The 26,119-nt window shown below is 35.3% G+C and overlaps 2 protein-coding genes and 1 long non-coding RNA gene across 3 annotated transcripts; 2 read left to right on the plus strand and 1 right to left on the minus strand.

The window, feature by feature from the left end:
* Window positions 1-12,774: 12,774 nt before the first annotated feature.
* LOC126691479 (uncharacterized) lies at window positions 12,775-13,837 on the plus strand. Its single transcript, XM_050386518.1, has 2 exons — window positions 12,775-13,353; window positions 13,475-13,837. The coding sequence occupies exons 1-2, from the start codon at window positions 12,775-12,777 to the stop codon at window positions 13,835-13,837; spliced, it is 942 nt and encodes a 313-aa protein (XP_050242475.1).
* A 3-nt stretch (window positions 13,838-13,840) lies between these two features.
* LOC126691480 (uncharacterized) lies at window positions 13,841-15,121 on the plus strand. The gene has a single exon (XM_050386519.1). The coding sequence runs from the start codon at window positions 13,841-13,843 to the stop codon at window positions 15,119-15,121; it is 1,281 nt and encodes a 426-aa protein (XP_050242476.1).
* Window positions 15,122-23,392: 8,271 nt separating this feature from the next.
* LOC126693587 (uncharacterized) lies at window positions 23,393-26,119 on the minus strand. Its single transcript, XR_007645434.1, has 2 exons — window positions 26,027-26,119; window positions 23,393-24,873 (listed from the first exon to the last, which is right to left on the minus strand). It is a non-coding gene; the product is annotated as an uncharacterized LOC126693587 (long non-coding RNA).

Genomic DNA, 26,119 nt, shown 5'->3' on the forward strand with positions numbered 1-26,119 from the left:
GTAGCTAGAAATGAGCCATAACAGAGTAATGATTTAGTGAAGCTCAAGAAGAAGAAATCGTGAAGTGGAGTGGGAGTGGAGGTTTCACCGGAGGGTTTTTCTTTCACTTATTGGGCTGGCTGCCTGGCCCATTACGGATTTTCTTGGGTTTGAGATGGAAATTTCTGTGGTTTTTTGGGCCTTTTAGAATAATGGATTTTGTACAAAAGAAAAGAAAAAAAAAATCATACAACAACATTTCAAATTTAGGAACGGTTTGGATACCGTTTATTTTGCTGAAACTGAAAACTTATTATTGAAAGTATCGTATATAAAAGTAAAAGTTAGCTGAAATAGTACAGTGGGGCCCATGAATAGTACTAAAAAGTGCCGTGAGACCCATGAATAATAACAAAAATAAACTAAATAGTGAAATAATTTTCATTTTTCATTGGTATCCAAACGGAGGCTTATGAGGCTATGAGGTCTTCTACATGATTATTTTATGGAGGTAAAATTTGTTTATGAGATAAAACATGTTTTAGAGAAGAATTTTTTTTTTTTTTGGTTATATTTAGTTTGGTCTTCCTAAGAAAAATTTCTAACTCAGCCACTTTTTGACAATCAATAATTATATGCTAATACATGCATTAGCAATGATAAAGATTTTGAAAAATAAAAAACAAGATCTTATAGAATGCATTGTTTATTTCTTTTAATATGTATATTCTTGAGAATTGGATGGTACCTCCTCATGCCTTCAATGCATGGAAAACACGAAAAACTCAATTAGTGCCCAAAGTCTTAGACTATATTGATAGCCCCAGGACCTAGCCCTTCTCATATGGCTTGATTGATTTTTATTTTTATTCTAGAAAGCCCATATGACTTGATTTAATTCCCAAGAAAGAAACTTCTATTCGAGAAGGAAAAGTAGAAAACAGAGACTATTCACAAAAGGAAAAAAGAATAAAACAACGTACGCCCACCAATCACTCCTTGACCTTGTGCCCAAGTCTTGAACCAAGGTCGGTGTTTCTCTCTTCCAGCATATAAAAACATACCCAAATATCAAAAGCCCTTAAAAGTAAAAAAAAAAAAACAAGACTCAAAGCTCCTGTTTATCAAAAAAAAAAAAAAAAACAAAAGTTTATAAAAAAAGACTCAAACCTGTTGTAACTTTTGCGTTAGATTCAATGGCTGGCCTTCAATATTACTTCTTTCCTACTGATTTCTTTTACCCTCGTCCAAGTTCTACCAATGGCGACAACACTAGCAACCCGGTTCTTCATGTTCAAACTCAGAAGCAGGCAGATGCAGAAAACATTGAAAAGTGCAAAATTGTGGTCCATAACGATGTACAAGGCAGCAACAAGCTTTATTATCAACCTTCTACTTCTTGCACAGCACTAGTTCCTTATCCATGCATAATCAAGAAAGAGTTGCGTCGTAAAAGGTCCATTGTGGCAAACTGTGGCAATAACAGCAACTGTGGCTAAACCTTTTTCTTTCTTTCTTTTTAGGCTTTGATTTAGCTGTGAATTAAGGTTTTTCTTGGATTTTATTCTTTACTTTTGTTTTGTAGTATCTCTATATTTATTTTATTTATTTTTTTAATTTCGTTGTCGATTTGAAATTTTGAAGGATGATGTTTAATTCAAAGTTCAAGCCTTCTTTATTGGATTGTTTTGTCTACTCTGTTATGTCAGTGACTCTAATCTCAAACTAGGCTAATTTATAGTATTACAATCCTACGAGAATAAACGCTATTGATGGTTTATTTTTTCAATTTCAATCAATAAAATTTGTGACATTAAATAGAAAAAGCACATAATTGTATGATATTACAGTTTTTAGCTTTTTCTTCTTCTTCTTCTTCTTCTTTTTTTTTTTTTTTTTTTTTTTTTTTTTTTTTTTTTTTTATGGCCAAGCAATCTATAATTTGTTTGAGTTCCTTATTAGGTAAGTGAATCTTTTACAACCTTTAATATATTTTGACCAAATCTGAACATGGTTCTTTTTATATTATTTCTTTAAATAGGAGACTAAATAATAAAAAAGTGGCCGGTTGTTACATACTTTTAACGTGTGTAATGAAAATATTATGAATTAATAAATAAAAATTTTAATTTGATAATTTATAGAAAATTATTTACCCAATTAAAAAGAAAAAAAAAAAAACAAAATGCACTTTTGTATAAATTTTCAAGTGTTTGAATTCTAATTAATTTAATTAAAAATTATCTTTTTATTTATTTATTTATTTTTTAGAAAGAGTTTTAACCTATGGCTCTTGATGATAGCTCTATCATTAGATCAACTGGTACCTACAAAATCTCTTATTCAATCATAAGAGACTTTATCAACTGATACCCACAAAATTATCTTATTATTAATTTCAAATCATATACAAATATTTATAAGTCTATTTAGACTAATTATATGGCCTTTTTTTTTCTCTTTACAATAAGTGAGGGGGAGGAATTCAAATCAAATCCCCCAATTCTCCCAATAGAAAAACCAATAACAAAGCTTGGCAATTGCACCAATAAGTGGCCTTTTTTTTTACCAAAAAAAAGAAAAAGAAAAAGAAATGACCCACTTTTATCTAAGCGCATATGGATTCGGTAATATGTTTGGTCCAATTTACTGTGGACCTTCCCATGTGACATTTTGGATCCATTTATATAGAATTTATTTTGCTGAAACTGAAAATTTAAAACACTGTAGTAAAATAATTTTTAAATGTGTGAATAGTGCCGTGAGAAATTGTTGAAAGTGAAGTTTGTGGGTTTCGTGAACAGTTTACAGAACCCACAAACTGATGAAAAGTGGCTGAAAAATCAAAAATATACGACTACTGTTTATGAATAGTAGCCGTTTGTCCAACGCAACGTGTATTCAAACGGACACCCAAGAAAGAAAGTTCTATTCGAAAAGGAAAAGTAGCAACGTGTATTCAAACGGACACCCAAGAAAGAAAGTTCTATTCGAAAAGGAAAAGTAGTAGAAAACAATTTCAATTCAGAAAAGGGAAGAACAAAACAACGTACGCCCACCAATCACTCCTTGTGGCCCAAGTCATGACCCAAAACCATTAAAATATAGCTACAGATCAAAAGCCACAGGTTAGTCTTTCTGTGTTCCAATATATATATATATATATATATAATTAAAACCATCAAAATATAGCCACAGATCAGAAGCCCCTAAAGAAAACCAGACCAAGACTCAAAACCTTTATAACTTTTGTGTTAGATTCATCAATGGCTGGCCTTCAATACTACTTCTTTCCAGGGGCGTAGCCAGGAATTTGTACATGGGGGGGCCAATTCGAAAGTTGAAATCGATGATGATGAGTATCATTACTGTATGAATAGTCTATATTTTTAGGTTGATATGGACATTTTTTGAAATAAACTCATCGAATTTCATCTTGTTTGTTGATAGGGAATTCACATATTTGTTTACGTGATCCTAGATCACGATCTATCTCTTTAGATTGAATTCTTAAACATTTGGAAGGGTATTCATCAGGCATTAAAATATCAACATTTGTTTTTATAGCCACCGTGTCCTAATTTCTGAATTGCTAATATCTTATTTCTTAAAGAATGCATCAATTGTTTTTCATTTGCTCATAATTCTTTTAGTTTTAAGAATATGACTCAAAAATTAACTTGAAAATAACTTTAAAAAATAAAATTTTAATTAGAAATTTTTACTTAGTTATATGAATGTTATTCATACTCAAGAAAAAACAAAATTTCCACTATAATTTAAACAGTCAACTCATTTTTAATACGATTTTAATTAATAATAACCCCTCAAACAAAAACAAAAATAATTTAATTAATTTGTCTTTTATTATGTATTGGTTAATTTAATTATATAGCTTTGATTATTGTTGTTTAGCGTAACAATAAATGAAGTGGGCCAACAGCTTTTTGGTTTATTTGGAGTACCTAAAACTAGTGGCGACTTCAGGAAATTTTTCTAGGGTATTCCTTACACAGTTTAATAAAAAAAGAAATTCATATATTGACGCTAACAACAACTAAAAAACACGCAAATTCATATTTGAACGAAGATTTTCTAAGTTAAAGTTAATACAAATCCACTTAGAAGATGAAGATGAATCTTTCACAAAAAATAAATCTTAGGTACATGGTTTCTTTATCAAATATTTGTCAATAATAACTAACAAAATAATAAACAATAAATTATAATTTCATTTGAAATATTAATAAAATTATTAATTATTTTTATTTAATTGTTTAATTATTTTTCTTTACTAACCACTAGTAACCTAGCACACACCTCACTGTCAGTTTTGCACAATGTAAAAAATACAAGTACACTGCATCATCCACCTGATTCAACCCACTGTCTAACGTAGTTCATTTTTTATTTTTTTATTTTTGTCTTTTAATAATGTGTTGTTCTGGGTGTTGCTTTTAAGTACAGAAATACACAATTACATATTTACATATATACACTTACACAAAAAGCCAATTTAGCCAAAAGAGAACTAGAGGAAAGCACAAAAAGCCAATTTGGAAAGCCTAAGTCTAAGTCAGAGCAAAGAAAAAGAGAGATTTCAAAAGACAAAAAAATAGTCACAATGACAAGGCAGAGCAGAGATGAGATAAAAGAAAAAGAGAGAGAGAACGCCGCTCTCAGTGAGGCTCAGAGCAGAGATGAGATAAAGAAAAAGAGACAGAACTGAAATACCTTGATGTTGCCTGAGGTTCTTATCCCGATCTCGCCGTCGCGGTGTCGCCAATCTCCGATCTGCGCAACGGAATCTCTGATCTCGCCGTCGACTGCTCTGGGTGTGGCTGTTGCAGCGTTGCTGAGTCGCTTTTGCAAAGGACCTGAGGTTTCCGTTGCCATTGGTTGTTGTCGTTGAGCTGTTCTGGTTTTGCTTTTTTTTTTTTTTTTTAAATGGTTTTGCTTTACTTGATGAATCTGTTGCTCATGCTCTAGTTTCTTTAGGTTAGGTTGTAATCGCGTATATTGGGTTTTGGTTTCTTATTTTTTATTTTTTTTATTAATTTTTTTTTTTGAGATTCCGTAGGTTTGCTACGCTTTACCTTGTTTTTTTTTTTTTTTTTTCTTTTGATTGGGTTCCTAACATGTTGTTTAAGATTGATGACTAATATGTTGTTTAAGATTGATGATGGGCTTTTTTTTCCATGGTGGGCTGGTCCTGTTACATTTTTTTTTTTTTAGATTTTAGTTCAAAATTTTTATCTGGGCTTTTTTTTTTTCTTTTTTCGCTTGAAAGTAGAACAAATGATTTTTTTTTTTTTTTTTCTTTCTGAGGGTGTTAAAGCTGGGGCTGGGCTGGGAGGATAGTTGAGAAGTGGGTAGGGGGGGCCGGCTGTCCAATGTTGAGGGGGCCCATTTATTTTTTCTTCCTAGTCTAATGGAAATTTTTTTTTTTTTGCAGGGGCCACGGCCCCCCCAAGCCTCAACGTGGCTCCGCCCCTGCTTCTTTCCTACAGATTTCTTTTACCCTCGTCCTAGTTCTGCCAATGGGGACAACGCTAGCAAGCCGGTTCTTCAAGTCCAAACTCAGAAGGCAGGTGCAGAAAACATTGAAAGGTGCAAAATTGTGGTCCATAACGATGTGCAAGACAACAACAAGCTTTGTTATCAACCTCCAGCTTCCACTTCTTGCACAGCACTAGTTCCTTCTACATGCATAATCAATGTTGTTACGTGGCTTTTAATTTGGTCAAAGGAGTTGACCAAGTCCTAGAACTAATAGGACTATGTTTTGACCGACTTTGTGGTATGCTCTCATTAATATACCCTAGCCTACTTATACTTTGTATAAGTATGTTTGTCATGCGGCAATGGATTGATAAGTGATCAAAGGCAGCCGCATATTATTTAGAGTTCTAAGCCGTGCTTTGTTTTTAGAGAGAAATTTAGATTTTCTCTAGTCATGTGCTTCTGGTGATTGAGAGCTCTTTTGGGTGTATTTGGGGTTTGGGTTTCGTGAGAGTGTTTTGGTACCATCTTTGTAATCTCTTTCTTTTGTTAGTGAAACTTTCTCTTCGACGCCGCCCGTGGACGTAGGCCAAAAGCCGAACCACTTAAATCTTTGTGTTCTCGTGTGATTGTTTCTTTTGTCGATCTATTTCTATTTTGCATAAACCCACTATTATTTGGATACATACACAACAAATTGATATTCATGCTTTTGCTATTCTCAACAAATTGGTATTAAAGCTTCCGCTTCTACAACAATCAAGGAAGAGTTTCGTCATAGAAGGTCCATTGTAGCAAACTGTTGCAACAACTAACTGCGGCTAAACCTTTTTCTTTGTTTGTTTTAGGCTTTAATTTAGCTGTGAATTGAGGATTTTCTAGGATTTTATCATGGCTTTTGTTGTAGTATGTTTATTTCGTTGTCTTTCTTATCTAAAAGCATTCATTCGGTAACATCTTTGATTTGAATGATGAGGTTTTATTCAAAGTTCAAACCTTCTTTATTGGATTGTTTTATCTACTCTTTTTATATTAATTCAAATCTCAAACTGGGCTAATTTATAGTGTTACAAACCTACGAGAATAAACGTTATTGATGGGTATATTTTTTTCAATTTCAACCATCAAAATCTGTGACATAACTATATGGTGTTACAATTTTTGCCCTTTTTTTTTTGTGTCGTTATCTTTCTCAATAATATATGGGATAATTACATATTTCTCTCTTTTTATTTGGAGAAATGACATTCCTCCTTTTTGTTTATATTAATAATTAATGAAATATTCTAAATTTTTATAAGAATTTTTTTTTACCATTGTTAGGAAAAAAAATTGATAAATTTAGAATAAAAATACAAAATTTATTAAGCATCAAAACACTTGCAATAGAAAATCTCTTCATAACTTATTGAAAAAAAAAAAAGAAAAAAAGAAGCAAAATTCACACTTAATATTTTAAAACGCACTTCAATTAAAAATTTAAAACAATGAATTTTAACTATGAAATATGATAATTTTAGAAACTTGCTCTTAAGAAAGTTAATACACAACAATTTTTATATTAATTTAACAAAGTTTGGTCAAATGGATGTCAAGGGGGGAAAGTATTTTTTCCCTTCAAGTTTGGGGTGGGGTGTTGTGATGGGCCTTTTTAAGTCCTGGGCTAGATTGCTCCTGCTGTACTACAGCCCAATGATTTTGGAGTAGTAGAGTCGGGACTGGCTTAATTGAAACTCACCTTAAGCCAACTTGTGCGCAAGTTAGAACTCTTGGTAGGAATCTTGATGGAATTACATGCCCACGACAGAAAATACTGTCACAGAAAACGTTATAGCAGGAGAAACATAGTACAACAGGATAACTAAAATGTTTTAACTAAAATACTTGCTATTGACAACAATAATACTTAAATGATTCTGCAAAAAGAAAATACGATAATCTAATTATGACAAGAGTAAATTAATAACAAGAAAATAGCATTAGTACTTGATCCACCATAACAAAAGAAGGAAGATGATTAGTCTGCTAAACTTGGCTCTTTGGTAGATTCAAGTCCAAGAAGGGAATCAATCTCTAATGTGGGCAACCTCACAAGGGAATCCTGCCATAGAAATTGCTCACTTTGGAGAATGGACCTAAGTGGCTTAATCTCAGATTCTTAATTTGCTAGAGAGTGGGCTATTGAGAGGGAGAGAAGTGGGTAGCCTACTAGTGCATGTTTTTCACTCCTATCGCTCCCATTTTCTTCCTCACTCTCGGTTATCTTATTTTCTTAGTTTACCTTCTTTGATTTTCTTTGTTTTCTCTCCTCTACTTCTCTGTTTTTCGTGTTTTCTTCTATTCCTCCTCCTATTGTTGTTTACTGTGCACTGCTAAGGCCTTTTTTTTTTTATACTACTTGCTATTATAAGATTTACCATTTTTACCCATCAACTACTTTTAGCCTATTGTGAGTGTCCTTCCCAGACTGCCCACTGGTCTATTGGCTGCCCAGCCACCACCACTACATTGTGTTAGCCAAAAGTAGTTTTATTTTGTTTTCTTGCTTCCCTTGGTATTCTTACCCGGATAAGAACTGGGTTTCTCTCTTATTAACTCCTATAGCATACACCTAGTAATTCCAGCCCATGTTTGCATCTTTTGGGTGGTTTGTCATCCCAACACGACATTTCCCCCAAAAGAGCTTAAGCGAGAACCCCAAAATAGGCTCCCCCTTCTCCCCACCGCCAGACCACACCCCCTCTTACCTCTAACCAATGGCCCATCTCTCCTGTATTGGCTGGGTACAAGTAGGTGGTGCCTGAGCCTTTTGCATGCTCCACTCCCATATAAGTCCATTGTTTTTATGGCGATCATGTGTTTGCCATTGCTTGCAGGTTTGTCTAGTCCTGCTGCGTATTCTACTGCTTGTTTATCTCTTATGGCGTGGATGAGTTATTGAGTCTTCATTCTTTGCATCTCGTTTCTTCTTTGGGCTAGGTATTGTTTGGGTGTGGGCTTTCTCTTCTTTAACTCGACCCCTGTCTTCTTTCACTAGTGCTCCTGTCATGCTACTGCATTGTTCTTGCTATGATGTTGTTTACCCTTGTTTACTGTACCACTTCTGGGCTTGCGGGTTGAAGTGCCCGCCATGCCAGTTTTATGTGTTATTCCTTCCTACATTGCCCAGTATTCCTACTAGGTCAGTTCCTATAACATCTTGGGCTTCCTCGGCCCAATTTATTCTTTGGGCATCCTCGGCCCGTTTCATTCCTTGGGGCGTCCTTGACCCATTTCATTTTTTCCTACCTCTTACATTCCTATGGGCTTTTGCTAAATCTTTTGGGCTTCATCGGCCCAATTACCACATCCTTTACTTTTGGGTTTATTGGCCTTTGAACCAATTACATTTACTAATTCCTTTCTTTGGGCTCCTCCGGCCCGTTTTTGCTTTCTTTCTATTTCTTCTGATTCCTATGGGTTTACCATTTCATTCTTTGGGGCTCCCTTGGGCCCATTTGCTTTCTTTGGGGTTTTTTTTTACTATTTTGTAGGATTGTGAATCATTATTTCTGCTATTCTGGTCCAATGGTCTTTACTTTGTTGCTTTCTTTCTCCATCTCTTTCATATTGTTGAGCTTCTTCTGCCATTGGGTCCTTTTGCCAAAAATGGACATCAATAGGTGTCATTTCTCCAAACCTTGAGGGAGGAGGTGTAATAACCTCCATAATATATTAACAAATAAATAAAAAGGATAAATTGAGGATGTGTAAAAAATAATTTTGAACTAATTTAATAAGAATTTATTGGAGGAGAAAGAACAAACCTAATCGAATATGTCTAGCGTGGGTTGAATTGTTTAATTCAAAAAGAGTTTTAATTAGTTTTAAGTAATATAATTTAACATTATTTGTAACCCTAAAAATATATTACTATAAACCAGAAAAAAATGTGAGTTGTGGCAAAAGTAATCAATAAAAAAAAAATTAAAAGACTTTAATTTTTTTTTTCGAGAGCTTTAACTTATACCGTTCGTTCCTGATAATAGTTTTTTATCATCAAATCAAGACACCAATCGGTTTTTGATGTAGACGAGAAATGAACTACAAATCTTTTATTCAACCATCCAAGACATTACCAGTTGAATTAACTGAAAACCACTTAATTTCCATATCATAGATTAGGCACTTTCATGCCTCCCATTCCAAACTTCAAAATGGTCAAACATGAGAATGAGATCAGTGGCCCTGGCCCATAAACCATCACCCACTAGAATTTGGCCAATTTCTCCAAATATGGATGTGAAATAAACAATTGATACTTATTTTTGAATCAAATCACTGGCAGAGCATTTTGATTCTATATTTAATTTACGATATATATATATATATATATATATATATATCTATCATAATGGGAGAACAAGATGCTCTAATTTATATTTAAAAAAGGGGGCTTCTTTTATGATAATCTTATGGCAATTTTTAATATTTCCAAATGAACTAACCCATTTTTGAATTATACTAAAAACATATAAATGAATATATTCCAAATGAGAATTTCATTTGGAATATCTAGATTCTAGAAAGCATGCAAAAGAGAATTTCAGCACATGGAAAGTCCAAAACTCATTGGCTTCCTCATTGCTCTTAGAAAACAAACCACCCAATATGCCATGGGAATGTACACGGTGCGCACTATACATTGATCTAACTACGTCCAAAAGCACACAGTTCCAAAATTTGGAACACAATCTCCACCCTTACCATTACCAATAACTTGAATCCCAATACATATTAACTATATCTGGTTAGGGGTGGCAATTCGTGTTCGCGTGCTGGGTTAATGTCGTGTCAACTCATGAGTATTTGACGATAAAGGCAGGGACGGACCCAGGTAGGGGCCAAAGGGGGCCCGGGCCCCTCTTGGGCCCAAAAAAAAAATTTTTGTAGCAGCTAAAATTTTCAAAAAAAAAAAGAAAAGGGCTTGGGCCCCCCTTAATTTTTAGCTTCGGCCCCCCCTTAGTTTTAGCTCGGGCCCCCCTCCCAAAAATATGAATCGCTTAGCCCATCATCCAGCCAGCCCAGGAGCCCATGACCCATGTAAATCTATATAAATAAATATATAAATAAATAAATAAAAAAAAGGAAAGTGAGACTTGAGTTGAGAGCACTGAGAGTCTGAGAGGTGAGAGCGAGACAGAGAGTACCCACTCACCCACCCCGTGACGCTGCCGCCCACGCCCATGCCGTGTCACCATCCCATCTTGATCTTGCTAGTTGCTACCACTACCAGTACCCAGTACCCACGCCGGCGAGACCCACTTGCTGCCGTCGTCGGTTGCTCAAGACCCACTTGCCGCCGTCGCTCACAGGTATTTACTCTTATCTTTTCATTCAAAACCCAATAAATATAAAATGTTTGTGATCTGATCTGAGAATATGAGATTCACAGAAACTATGCTTGTGCCTTGTGGACTTGTGGTGTTTCATGTTTGTGTTTTTACTGATGAGTGATGAACTGAACTGATGTTAGTGATTGACTGATGGTGAATTGAATCTGTGCTGCTGCTTGTGGTGTTTTTTTTTTTTTTTTTTTTTTTTTTTTTTTTTGTTTGGTTTTTTGGCTTTGTGACTCTGTTACTCTGTGTTTGTGACTCTCTATATAGATAAGAGAGATACAGAGAGAGAGAGAGAGAGAGAGTAGAGTTTGTAGTTGTAGAGATTGGTTTTTTCTTTGTTGACTGGTAGTTGGGCATAATAGGGACAAGTGGAGTTGGGCAATGGACAAAAGGTAAAGTTAAAGTCTTTAACTTTACCTTTTTTTTTTTTTTTTTTTTTTTCGTGTAAGGTCAATTAGTGTCGGTAGTGGCCAATGGGATTCATTGGGTTAGTGGGTTAGTGTTAGAAAGATGGAGACAACACAGACATAAATAATGGCAGACCAAACACAAATACATAAATAAAGGCAGAGTGGCAGATCAAAGACAAAAAGAAAAAGACAAATCATATAATATGAAAGTTCAAATAGTGTAAAAACACCCTTGAACGTTTAGACCCCCAAATTACAACTTAACCAATTCAAGCATTATGTCAAACAAGTAGTGTGCAGAAAATTAATATAAGCTATAATATGGAATTGGAAAAACTATCTAAGCCAAATTAAAATTCAAACCCACAGCAGATAATAAAAGGCAAAGATAAAAGGGAAGGAAGATGCAAACACAAAGACAACATGCGATGTGTTATCGAAGAGGAAACCGAAACCCTCGGCGTAAAACCTCTCCGCCGCCCTCCAAGCGGTAAACAATCCACTAGAAAATGTAGTTGGGATACATGGACAGCAATAGACCCTCCAAGCCTAATCTACCCAGTGCACCTAAGCCCTCCAAGCTTCTTGCTCCAACGAGGTTGCGCCGAACCTTTTTCTTTTCTAGCTTCCCGGATTCCGCTACTTGACCATAGCATCAACCAATGAAGATTGGTTCCTTCCTAACTGCTTCCCAGAACACCAAACAGCCTTCTCACAGTAATGGATATGGTGAGAACAAGGTTTTGGTAAAAAACCTCACAAGGGTTTGGCAATGGAGAGGAAGAGAGTTGAGGAATTTGAAGAGACACTTATGTAAAGATTGTAGATGAATCAATCTTGTTTTACTCTAGGGTTTCTCTCTCAAAATTCTCTCTGGAAGCTCTCTCTCATTTGTGGGTATAAGGGGTATTCATACTGAGGTGAGAGGAGAATGTGAAACGTCAGGTTTTTCAAAACAGGGCTGGCTCGCGGCTTGGCCTTGCGACTTGACTGAGTTGCGAGATCCAGTCGCGAGATAACCGTATGGCCAATTGTCCTGTTTTGTCCTGTAGTGCTCCAACTAGCATGACTGTTCACCTTCTGGCATGCTTGGCACGTGTGATGCGTCTGGCGGCTTGCAGCCGCGAGTCACCCGCGAGGCCAAGCCGCGAGTCTCTGTTTTCTTGCACACTCTTGAGCAAACTTCACTCTATCTCACTCACTACCCTTACAACAAGCCCACCTAAATACAGGGTTACTAAATGCTGAAATACAAGCAAATTTGGCACGGAATAAAGCCAATTAGATGGTTGATTAAATTCAACCTTACATAATATAAAAAATTGTCACACAAATTTAAGAAAATAATGGTGATTCTTATATGATTCTTATTTTATTTGTAGATCATGAAAAAATCAACTACAATGCTTGATTTTTTCAAAAGAAAAGGTTCAACTTCAAATTCTTCCGAAGTCAACGTGGAATTGCCAACAACTAATGTTGCTATTCCAATTCTAGAAAATATGAATTTCCCAATTCCAAATGTCGATGTTCCAATCTCTCAAACACAATTTCAAAGAATTGACCTTGATTCTTTGGATTATGATCCCGGAACACGCAAACAAATATTGGAATATCATGTTAATCAATGTGATGAAATTCGACAGGCTTACATTATAAAAGGTCCGCACCAACCTCCTCTAAAGACATTCAAAAAAAGTGGGAAGCACAATCGTAGCTTTCAAGCTTCTTGGTTTGAAAATAATTCAACATGGCTTGAGTATTCTCCTACGACAGATGCAGCTTATTGTCTACCCTGCTTTGTCTTTCATAATTCAAATAGGGTTGTGAGACAAAATAAATTCATTGTTGGTGGATTTAGAAATTGGAAAAAGGGTGGGGGCAGAGATTGTTATTTTCAAGGTCATATAGGAAAATATCCTAACTCAGCTCATAGAGTTGCCGAGCAAATGTGTAAGGATTTAATGAACCAATGGCAGCATTTACAAAGGGTAGTTGATCATTTCACTATTGAACAAATTGCAAATAATCGATTGCAACTGAAGGCCACAATTTTTATTGTCCGGTATCTTGCCTTTCAAGTTATAGGTTTTAGAGGTAGTGATGAAAGTTTTAGTTCATTAAATCGTGGAAAGTTTTAGTTCATTAAATCGTGGGAACTTTTTTGAATCATTGGGTATTGTGACTTTTTGGAATGAGAAGGTTGCTGAAATAATAGAAAAAGCTCCCAAAAATGCAACCTACACATCACCTAGGATTCAAAAGGAAATTCTACATGTTTTCTCAGCCAAAGTGAAGAAGGCCATTCGGGAAGAAATTGGTGATGAAAAGTTTTGCATAATGGTTGAGGAAGCTCATGATGAGTCCATGAAAGAGCAAATGACTGTGGTTTTTAGATATGTTGATGCAGAAGGCTTTGTGAAAGAACGTTTTTTTGGGCTTAGTCATGTTGTTGACACTGCGGCTTTGACTCTAAAGAATGGGATATATTCTTTGTTATCTCAACATTGCTTAGATATACAAAATATTCGAGGGCAACGATATGATGGAGCAAGCAACATGTGAGGTATGTGGAATGGATTACAAGCTTTGATTTTAAATGATTGCCCATATACTTACTACATCCATTGTTTTGCACATCGCTTACAATTGGCATTAGTAAAAGCATCAAAACAAGTTGTTCCCATTAGTCATTTTTTTCTTACATTGCTTTTTCTGATCAAAACTGTTATTGCTTCATGCAAGCGCAATGAGCAATTGAAAGTTACCAATGCTAATGAAATAGAACGTTTGATTGATCTTGAAGAGCTTGAGACTGGAAGTGGACTTAATCAAATTGACACTTTACAACGACCTGTAGAAATACGTTGGAGTTCACATTTTAGATCAGTTTCTAACTTATTAAGGATGTTTACTTCAACTGTTGAAGTTTTGCAAAATATAATTGATGATGCAATTGATGGAGAACATTGGGCAGAAGCAGAGTCAGCTTATGATGGTTTAACTTCATTTGAATTTGTCTTCATCTTGCATCTTGAGAAGGAAACTATGGAGATCACTAATAAACTTTGTCAAGCTTTGCAAAGTCAATCTCAAGACATTTTAAATGCAATGCATTTAGTTTCATCTACTAAAGCACTTATCCAAAAATTTAGAGATGATGGATGGGATGGCTTACTCACCACTGTGATATCATTTTGTGAGAAGCATTGCATTGATGTCCTGGATATGAATGCTCGTTATGTTGCGAGAAGAGGTCGAGCTCGTAATCAACAAGATAACGCTACAATTGAGCATCATTATCGAGTAAATATTTTTTATGCTACAATAGATTCTCAACTACAAGAACTAAATTATCGATTTAATGAAGATATAATGGAGTTACTTAGGCTTAGCTCAGCTTTAGAATCTCAAGAGGCATTAAAATCTTTTAGAAGTAGTGATCTTTGTTTGTTGGTAAAGAATTTCTATCCACAAGATTTCACTGATTATGACAAACAAGTGTTGGAGAAGGAGCTTTATCATTTTGAGCATAATGTAGTCCAGGATTCAGAATTCAAAAAATTGAAAATTTTATCTGAGTTGTCTCAATGGTTAGTGAGAACTGGAAATTCAGAACACTACAAACTTGTTTATAGAATGGTGAGACTTGTGCTTACTCTTCCAGTTTCTACTGCTACTACAGAGCGAGCATTTTCAGCTATGAAAGTTGTCAAAACTAACCTTCGAAACAAAATGGAAAATGATTTTTTGACGGACTCTTTGATGTTATACATTGAAAAGGATATAGTTTCAACATTTAGTTTGGATTCAATCGTAGATGATTTTGAAGATTTGAAAGAGCGTTGAGTTCCCTTTTCATAGATGATTGTATAAAGAAACAATAGTGTTTCGTGTCTTTTGTTTTTGTTAGTAGATGATTGTATCTTAATATATTAAGAAACAATGATTTTTGGGTATTTGTCTTGGTTGATAATTTATTAATACTATATGGATGTGAATTTGAAAATTTTTTTTCCGCTTATCTCCACAGCCTATAACCTTAGACGCCACTCACACCGCAACTCTTCCGCTTCGAACCCCGAAAAAAAAACAATGTGGACAATCTTGATGAGCAGCCAAATGGAAAAAAACACACGTGACAAGAAGATGATCAAAGCTCCTTCCCACATGGCAAAGAAAAAGGAAGGTAGTGTCAATGACCAAGCCGATCATGGAAAATATCTCAAAACTCTCACCAAACTTGTTTTTTTGTGGGATTCAAAAGAGATGATTGATAGGCATCTTAGATAGTTTGATTCCAGAACTCGAACCCACTATTGTTAGAACCGTATCTAATAACAATTGTCATTAAGCTATTAATTTTTAGAGGACAGTAGTATAAGTATTTTTTAATTATATGAACTTCCTTAATAAAATTAGCTAGAAAGATAAAATCAAAAGAAGCAAATCCTTGCAAAAGAGAAAGTAGGGCTGCCATAAATAGCTAATAAAAGCCAGAGAGGCTTGCTTGAGGAGGATACTGTTGCATGAATCTCTTGTTCAGTTGAAGATAGTTCAACCACCTCCACCTGACTAGAGTCCCAAAGTAACCACAGGCCACCCGATAGGCCAATCGAGTTAGCAATAATAGCCCCGTCCATAGGGAGTCTATCAATAATCCTTCTAGCTCTATCACCACACACTTTGGTTTCCATGATGATCATGATAGCAAGGGAGTGAACACGAACCATATCTTTAATATTATTACAAAAATTTGGGCTTAAAGCACCCCGACAATTCTAGATTAACGTATTCATAATTAACACAAGAAAGAGAATTTGAACAGAAAATTAACTGGAAGGATTGAGAAGCTCACCTCCCTGTTCAACTTGCATATCTGCCTTTGAGTGAGACCCGTCTTCTGCTCAAGGATAATCCTCTTCTTCAAGCCCTGTTCACTTTGACCGTAGTGAAGGATCAATCCTCTTCAGCTCAAGCTTGGTTATTCGCTGGACCTCCTTCTCCATAGTTGAACCCGAGTGATTTTCCTCCCGTGGAGAGTAGTTTGAAGTTACCTCCAATGGCTTCCTTTCAATTAGACCCATCTCCAATCCATCTAAGTAGGTGTCTTCTATTCAATCTTCTGCAACGGCCAAGACCGGTTTCTCCATCGGCGTTGAGATTGCTTCGTCAGATCTCCCAGCAAAAAATCCCTTAAACTCCATTCCTATTATAGACATGCCAACTGGATCAGAACCAAATTTGATGGGTGAGCTTAACCCGAATGGATTTGAATTGACAACTCTCCACTCTGAGGAAGCTTTTTGTCCAATAGCTTTTGGTCCATCAGTCTTTGCTTGGCTCTTTTTGTGTTGTTGTCCACACCTGGGGTTCTTCTCTTTCTGAGATTTTGGCTTGAAGGTAGACTTTTCACGGCTCAAAGATAAGTTAGTGCGATCTGCACGCAAGTTGCTCTCTTTTGTCATGTCACGGTGGTGTTGAAATTCCATGTTTGCCCCCAGGTCTGGCCGCATATTTTCTTTTGTTGGGCTCTAAAAGCTAGTGGGCAGACTTGTTTTGGACATGGAAATGCCTACTTGGGTTAAAGTCTTATCTACTTTACTTAGATTTTTCCTAGGCTTCCTGTTTCGTGTAACAAAAACCCAAGGCCTGAAATCATCACAGTCAGGTACCACGTGATCCTTCCCCACCCCGTGACTTCCTACTGCATCATTTTCTCCCACTGTCTTCTCCGCTTGCTCTAGCAACTTCATTCTATACGGGCATCCCTCAGTTTTGTGGCTGACACGTCCACATGAGAAACAAAGCGCATTAATTCCTTCATACTACACAGGCAGTTGAAGACCGCCTATCTTGACAAGCTTGATGATTGGTTTATCAAACTTAACCTGGACACAAAGTCTCGCAAAGCGTCCTCTCGCCTCCGTTGCGGTTTAGGTGTCAATTCTAAGTACTGGTCCTATTGCTAGGTCAATATCCTTCAAAACCGATGGTTCGTAGTACTCGATGGGCAATCCCGACAGCCTTATCCACACTGCAATAGCCGAAAGCTTGGTGGTTTCTACCCTGAAGTTTTGTTCCCAACATTTAATGGAGAAATAATGGCCACCAACAAACCATGGACCACCTTTGAGCACTCTTGCTTGGTCCTCCGCAATGGAGAATCTAATGAGAAAGAACTCATTTCCGAGGTCTATGCACTCCATTATGCCCATCGGTTTCCATAGACTTACCAACCTTGAAATAAGGAAGTGGTAACCTAGGGTTTTCCTAAACACTTTAACTATAAGTGCATTTGTCCAAGCAGCCCGTATCTTACCTTTCCTATCTCCGGTGATGCGTACTGTTGCCTCGCCCAGAAGGTCTTCCTCCGTTTCATAGTCTAACATCGCTTCCATCTCCATAGTATTCTCAACTTCAAAAACTTTTTCAAAAACTCCTGTGCACTCGCCCACGAGTTTACATAATTCAAAAACAACAAAAAGTTGTTTTCATTTTCCATGACTCTAACTCAATTTTTTGAGTAATGAGTTATGAAAATTGAGAACAAAAATTAAACAAAACAACATCAGTTAGTGTGGGGCCACAGAATGTGAGTGATGAATAATGAAAACTGAGTATTGAGCGATGAAAACTTAGCAAACCAAACATGGTCTTATTATTTGATTTTTTTTTTTTTTTTTTTATAATTTTCTTATATGTTTATATTATTTTTATAATTTTAATTTGATATAATAATAAAAGGTGTAGTATAATTTTTAATTAATGGTTTTGAAAATATATGTATTTTAATATTTTGTTTTATTTAAATGTATGTTGCTGTTGGGGCAATTTTAAATTAGTTAGCTTGATTTATTTTGATAGTTTAAGACTTAATTTTGATGAAAATGAAATATTATACCTAATGGTGTAAATTATAATTTATTGAATAAAGGGTTGAATAAAAAAATAAAATAAACTTTTTTTAAGTCTCAAAAAATTGCATCAACCTGCCAACTGAACCCAATTCCTATGGGTTGGGTTAGGTTGGCATTTTCTGAACCCAAAGAAATAAAATTGGGTTAAAACATACCCAATACACACCTCTAATATAGATAGGAAAAATGCAGGAACACCCTTTCTAAATAACAATAAATATCAAAAAAATTAGTTAGTTGTCACGTTTCAAAACAATGTTGAAAAGTAGCATCTCGAGTGTCTAAAACTCGAGTTCCAAGAAAAAACTTGAGTTTTTAAGTCTCGATTTGTAAGTGGATGTGGAAAAAATCCACGTGAAAATCGAGTTTTAAAAACTCGAGTTCCATAAATTGCAGAAAAACACCGCTATAGGGTTTTAAAACGTCACTATAGGGCTTAAAAACGCCACTATAGGGCTCCCTGAACCTAGTACGGGGTGATCATACTTATAAAAAAAAATTTGCAGGAAAACGCCGCTATAGGGTTTCAAAACGTCACTATAGGGATTGAAAACGCCACTATAGGGCTCCCTGAAGTGTGGGGTGATCATATAAAAGAAATTTACAGGGAAACGCCGCTATAGGGCTTTCAAACGTCACTATAGGACTTAAAAACGCCACTATAGGAACTCGAGTTTCTAAAACTCGAGATCTATGTAGCAGTTTTTAGCCAACTCAGTAGTTCACAACAACTGCAAAGCGAGTTTATAAAACTCGATTTTTAATTGAATCTCGAGTTTTTAAAACTCGAGATGTTACTTTTCTTAAAACTTTAAAACGGTTCCTAACTTACTACTTTGAATCTCTATTAACAGCTATTTTGCACATTCCCTCAAAATTGCAGCTAAAATTAAACAATATTCTTTTTAATAATAATAGTACCGCCCATAAAAAAAAAAAAAAAAAGTAATAGTACCGCAAAAGCCCAATAGTAATAGCCTTATGCAAGAGTTTGATGTTATTTCATCTATCCAAACTACCATAAGATTTATTAAGTCAAACATTTTTTGGTAATATCAAAAATAATATAATTATAGATTTTCTTAATTGATAGTGAAAATTATTAAGTCATTAGAGTTTTTTCTTTTTTGTAATTTTCATATATTTTTCCTTTTTGTTATAATTTTCATATAAAAAAGGTGTAATATAATTTTTAATTAATAGTTTGGAAATATATGTATTTTGCATTTTTCTTTAATTTATATGTATGTTGGGGGAATGTTTAAATTAGCTAGCTTGATTTATTTTGATATTTTTAGACTTTTTATTTTTTATTTTTAGAAAACATATCATATAATTCATTTGGGTAAACATTTTGTTCCTCTAGCCATACTAAAATGGTCTCCGTTGAAGGTATGCTGCTCAACTAACTTTCATAACCCACCATTGATTCTTATTGCAAATCTCTACTTACTTTCATAACCCACCATTGGAGATATGCAGCTCAACTAATATTGTCATTTGATATAATTGATGATGGTCTAGAATATCCAAGTTGGCATGCCTTCATTTGATTAGAAATTCAAATTTGAAAAAAATAAAATATTGTAAACTTACTATCAAAAAATTGACTTTAGAACAATCATTATAAAGAAAATCACCGAGCATACATGTCACAAATGGTAGTTACTATATTTTTGAATAAAAAAAACCTTGAATGGTAGAAATTTTTTGTTTAATTTAATTTTCAATCTTATTAGAAACCTAGACTTATGAAGTTTTTGAAAAAACCTTTAGTAAAAGAGTTTCACATAAATGAAATTAAAAAAGAAAAAAAGAAAAAAAGAAAAAAAAAAAAAAAAACAGATTATGCACATAGCACATGCACGTGCAATGAGGCTGCTGACTTGTTAGCTAACTTATTTTTCCCCTTATTTATGTACAATTTTATAAAAAAAGATTTCTTAGTTATAATTTGTCAAAACCTTACTAAAATACGTCTCAGATTTTGAAATAGTGTGCCCAAAATAAGCTTTAGCCTTAGTTTTAGAGTTGTATAATAAATGAGACAAATCCAAGGAAAAAAAAAAAAAAAAGAGGTTTATAAACAAGCTTGTGAACAATAGGGCTTGATAAAAAATCAAGCTGAGCCGAAACTCGTTTTATAGGCTTGGTAATAAATTTGATATGGGCTTGACAAATAAACTCATATCTTACTAAGACTTTAAATAATTGGAATGTGAGACCACTCATCCAAACCAAATGACCTTAATAAAACGTTATAATATACTTGTGTTGGATCTTAGCTCAGAAGCTTGATATTGAGTTCGAGTTTGACCTTTATATTGAGATCAAGTTCATCTTGACTAATGAACTAAGCCAAATTTAAGCTTTTATATATACTTTTAAATGAGTTCAAGCTTAATCATTATTTTTAAACTTGGTTCAATCTCGAACCGAGCTTGAACATTTTACTTTGTTATCGAATCAAGCTAGAACATTCATTACTCGACAAATTTCAACTCATTTATAGCCATAGGTATTTTATTGAAAACAAATGTTTTATAAATTACATATCATCAAAGGGAGATGGTGCCAGATCTATTGAAAAAAATAACCTCTAAGAAATTTTCAAGAATTTGTTTGTGCTATGGGTGTATCATGTAAAATTGAATAAGGTGCGTGTACATCATGATCTAATTGGCCCAAGTGAGAGATGTTGAATCATGCAGCCAGCTAGCCATCATTGCATTCAACGGCTAGAAAAATATTTTGTTTAAAACCTCCCACAATGTTGTATATTCACTACTAAAATCGGTAATTTAAGCTGTGTTTTCTAAAAACGCAACTCTAGGGTCGTATTTTGAGCTGCGTTTTCTAAAAACGCAGCTTCAGGATGCTGTTTGAGCTGTGTTTATTAAACTCGGCTATAGACTAGCTCTGAAGCTGCGTTTTTTGATGTTCGAGCTGCGTTTAGCCGGGTAGGATTGAAGCCGCGTTTTCAAAAACGCAACTTTAGTTCCAACCTGGGATTTTTTTTTTCAATATATCTAAGAGCTGCGTTTAACAAACGCAGCTTCAAAACTTATAGAGCTGCGTTGTTCTAAACGCAGCTCCAGACATGTCAAAGCTGCGTTTAGAGGAACGCAGCTCTAATATGTGGTAGAGCTGCGTCTATTTAAACGCAGCTCCAGACTCATTTATGCCGCAGCTATAGCTTTCCTATAAATTCAAAAAACCCCTAAAATTTCAACCCAATCAATCCCTAAATTGAAAAACACTCAGCTTCTCAACCTAGCTCCCGGTAATCTCGCCACCGTGCTCTGAACCTCTCGCCGCCGTGCTTGATCTCAACCCACAGTCCGCAATCTCAACAATGCAGGGTGACCCAGTTGGCCTCTGACTCTGTTGCTTGGACCCACGCTCAGAGAGCTTGACTGCGAAGAACCTACTGTGCAGAGTTCGGGTTGTTGAACTAGTTCCCGGGCTCCAAGTGGCCAAGATTTCAGCGATTCGTTGCAAGGTGAGGTTTTGGGTTTGATTGGAAATTTGATTTGGGTTTAGGGTTCTGAATGGTTGTTGCTGTGAGTTTTTGATTTGGGGTTTAATCTGGGGTTTTGAGGGGCTTCGGGTTTACTGTTGTTTTGTGCGTGTGTATGAATGTACGTTTGTGCAAGACCATTGGCTCAGTTGTTTGCTGTAATGAAACTATGTGTTTGATGATTCTTTCTTTAATGAAACTATTTGTTTTGTTTGCAGGCTGATTTGGTTGCTTAGTGGATTGCTAAAAATTGTTTTCAAGATTGCTGTGTTTGTTTTTTCTCGACATCGTATGTGATGGTGTCACAGAAAACATCCAACTCCATAACTCGTCCATATGTCTTGTCCAACGAAAGACAAGCTACAACAAATCAAATAGGCGAAGTGATTGTTCCAAGTGTTCTGACTAATCCCGTCCGTCTATGGACGGACGAGACCTCATGGGAATCTTACTCATCATCATTCAGGCAAGGGCAAGGCGTCCAAGATGGTCTCGTCCGTCTTTAATAAATGATGGACGAGTTCACCATGGAATGGCCCATCCAACTTAGGTAACTTCCATAGCGGTTATGGAAGTTACCCCCAATTCTCCGGACTCCTCGACATTGGGAACGGTTACTAAACAGATAACCGTTCCACCCATACTATATAAGGATTCTTCAATGAAGGGTAAGGCATTCAGACAATTTTATCTTAAGAAAATACTCCTTCCTTACAGAGAGTTCAAAAGTAACTAACTTCATCATCGGAGGACTTTTGGCCGGTCTCCACCGGTCCCCTCTGATTCAGTGTTCTTTGTGTTACAGGATCTAGCCCAAAGATCACCGTTCGAGTCTCATCAACCTACTGATATCCAAAGAATTATCAGTTGGCGCTGTCTGTGGGAACACAATCTATTTGTCCGCTTTGGGGATTTTCACCTCAGGCCAAGGGCTTGCCTTGTAGCCGATATTGGCTTGACACCCGCATGGCTTTGTCCTCTTGACGAGTGTGGGCATGCTCATTGTGCAAGAGTCTCACATCGCTTAGAGAAGCGCCCCCCTTATGCCTTATAAGCTTGAGCTGAAGGCATAAGGGTACCACTACAACACATCTTTGGATATCAGTAGGTTGATGAGACTCGAACGGTGATCTTTGGGCTAGATCCTGTAACACAAAGAACACTGAATCAGAGGGGACCGGTGGAAACCGGCCAAAAGTCCTCCGATGATGAAGTTAGTTACTTTTGAACTCTCTGTAAGGAAGGAGTATTTTCTTAAGATAAAATTGTCTGAATACCTTACCCTTCATCGAAGAATCCTTATATAGTATGGGTGGAACGGTTATCTGTTTAGTAATCGTTCCCAATGTCGAGGAGTCCGGAGAATTGGGAGTAACTTCCATAACCGCTATGGAAGTTACCTAGGTTGGACGGGCCATTCCATGGTGAACTCGTCCATCATTTATTAAAGACGGACGATACCATCTTGGACGGCTTGTGTCACGCCCCAAACCCGATACCCGGATTTGTGACCATGACCGGCATGCTAATATCAAGTTTAAACCTAATATTAACAAGAACCAACTTAACTTTTACAAAACTTTTCCAAAAACTTCTATTTTTTCTTTTCATACTTGTTTCTTTACTTCTTGATATAATTTTTCACTTGATAGTCAGAGCATCTACACCATACTCAAAATATAACATAATCCACCAGTCATTTGATTTCCATACTTTTACATAATACATCTCTTAATACTTTTAGGTACACAACTTTCATTTGATCCTAGAATACACAATAACTATAACGCTAAACGTCAGAATGCTAGTTTAGGATCTATACATATAAGACTAAAACCAGCTCCTTCCAAACTCGACTAAGGCTCCCTCTGCTCCAAAATAAAACTTGTTAACTGAAAGAGTGGAAGGGGTGAGCTACACAGCTCAGTAAAGGTAAGATATATGTGAATTCAATAAGGATGCATGTAAATCAGATCATTTCATTCTATGAATATTCGAATAGGAGAACATCTTTTCATGCATAGTATTTAATACTATTCATAATAATAGTATACGCTCTTCATAGAAAATAATTGTTCTCCTTTTTCTTATTAGTTTAATATTACCAAAACCTTCCAGATTAAACTTCTTTCACTTCCTACAAAGTCGCCATACATATATTCTCATTATAAGATAATTATTTTAACTTAAATCAAATAATCGGCAACTTTGTATTAAGCTAGAAACAACTTGACTAATAAGAAAACTTTTCTTTATAAACTTCTTCTCATAGAATACTATAACTTTCATGATAATAAAACTTAACGTTTCATAAAAACAGATATCTGATAACTTTTAAACATAACCTGCACTTTCATCAGAAACTTTATCTTTAATGAACAGCTTTCTTTTCATCAGAAACTTCTTATTTTCATGAGAGCTTTTAACTTTTTATAATGCATTTAAACAAAATAATTCTCTCATGATTAGTAACATAACATAGCTGTTCATATCATATTGGTTAGTCCATATCTGATAAGCTGTACAGAGAAGGCCTCATCACATTTGGGTGCCCCCGTGTGTATGATATTGTCCCCTTTGGGAGGCCTGATGGCACATCCCCTCCAGGTTTTGTTCCTCCTCGCCGTTCGTACACATTGGGGAGAAGGCCTTAATCAGATTAGAGTTACGGGCAACCCCATTTCCTCTACTTTAAATGGCCTAGAGTTACGGGCAGCCCCATTTCCTCTACTTTAAATGGCCAAACAGATAACATATTTCCATGGAAAGCCAGTAATTAACCCCTACTAGCCGAGTTCAGATTACCAGAGGACATAACCCGAAAACATTTCATACTTTACATCATACTGAAATTTCTTCTTTTGCATAACATTTCATAATCATAGCACTTCCATTCTTTTCATTAAACATCATGTTCGTGAAATCAATAATAGCATCAATATGCTTAAATCATATACATAAGTCTTTCGAAAGCTCACGAACATATCTTTGTCAGAATAATGATTACATGCCATATCTCTAATCAAAAACATTTTAATGCATAATATACTTTAAAATAACCTCATGACTTACCAAATGCCCATATAACTTATCCCTTACCTGAAAGCAGAGGAACCAAGAGCCTAAAGTCGAGGGAGCTTAGACTTGGATACTGGTAACACCTAAACCATAAATCAAAGCTTATTACTATCCATAATTCTTTACCATAAACTTCACATTCATCTCAAAGCCTATTTCTTAGAATTAAGGAAATCCTAATCCCACCTCAACGAGGTTCCCACAAACAAAAAATACATTCATCAACAACAAGTACAAAATCCTAGAGAAACCAACATTCTTATATTAATCCCATATCTCTAAAAGAGCTAACTTTATTTCAAAAGGTGCTTTAAGGTTAGGGCAATAATGCATGCATAAATATAAAATCTTTTAAGCATGATCATGTAACTATATAGATTCATATGATAACATACAACACGTCGGGCAAAACAGCTTCATACATACAACCATCCCATGGTTTACAACCCCTTCCTTTGGGTACTAAACCTCAAAACAAGTTACACAAAATTAATCTATGATCGAAACATACCAAAAGATAAGCATATCAAACTATAGCTCAAAACATTCACCCTAACTTGATAATTAAATCCACAAAGTTAGGCATGTCCCTTACTATTCACTGTTCTATTCCAGCAGCATAGGCTCCATTTGTAAAATACAAACGGGCTACTCAAACACATCCAATTGTCATGAAATTTTACATAACTACTCCCCTATATGTCCAGTATATACCTTTAAAATTTCGGAGTCAAAGCATAAACCCATGATTTACTAAAAATCACGCAAGACAGCATACTCAAATCTGTCATGTCAGAAATTCATGCAACTTATAAATTAAACCATTAATTTTATGTTCATCCAAATGCTGTGAGACCAATTCAATAACAACCAAAAGTGTCTTAAGTTTCATAGGAATTATCCCTAGCATCCAAATTCACTATATAAAATTTAATACATAATTTAACATGCATGAACACAGAATCTGTCACAGTGACAGCTTCAGAACATATTCTTACAAAATCATCAACAAATAGCAATAAGCCTTAATTTCATTTGGGTATTTTTATACCTATAATTAACATACTAAAATATGTTATTAAACATTAAATAAACCATAATATCATTAAACCTTCAAATCACTAAAACAGAATCACCAATTCAACTTCCAAAAACAGAGCAGAGAACAAAGAGGGAAAGTAAGCAAACAATTATACTATCCAAATACACAAAATCAGATAAGGTTTAATTACTTACCCACCACAATTTGAAGCTGAAACCTTAGGGTTAATTGTTTAATTTCATCTTTAGAGAGGAATGTATTGTGTTGGTGAGAAAGGGAGGGCTGCC

Source organism: Quercus robur, chromosome 7, assembly GCF_932294415.1.
Source record: "Quercus robur chromosome 7, dhQueRobu3.1, whole genome shotgun sequence".
Lineage (NCBI taxonomy): Eukaryota > Viridiplantae > Streptophyta > Magnoliopsida > Fagales > Fagaceae > Quercus > Quercus robur.

Coding starts and splice junctions, on each gene's coding strand:
- LOC126691480 (XM_050386519.1), top strand. CDS start 13,841: ATGTGGAATGGATTACAAGCTTTGATTTTAAATGATTGCCCATATACT.
- LOC126691479 (XM_050386518.1), top strand. CDS start 12,775: ATGAATTTCCCAATTCCAAATGTCGATGTTCCAATCTCTCAAACACAA. Junction 13,354..13,474: donor TCCGGTATCTTGCCTTTCAA/GTTATAGGTTTT, acceptor TGGAATGAGAAG/GTTGCTGAAATAATAGAAAA.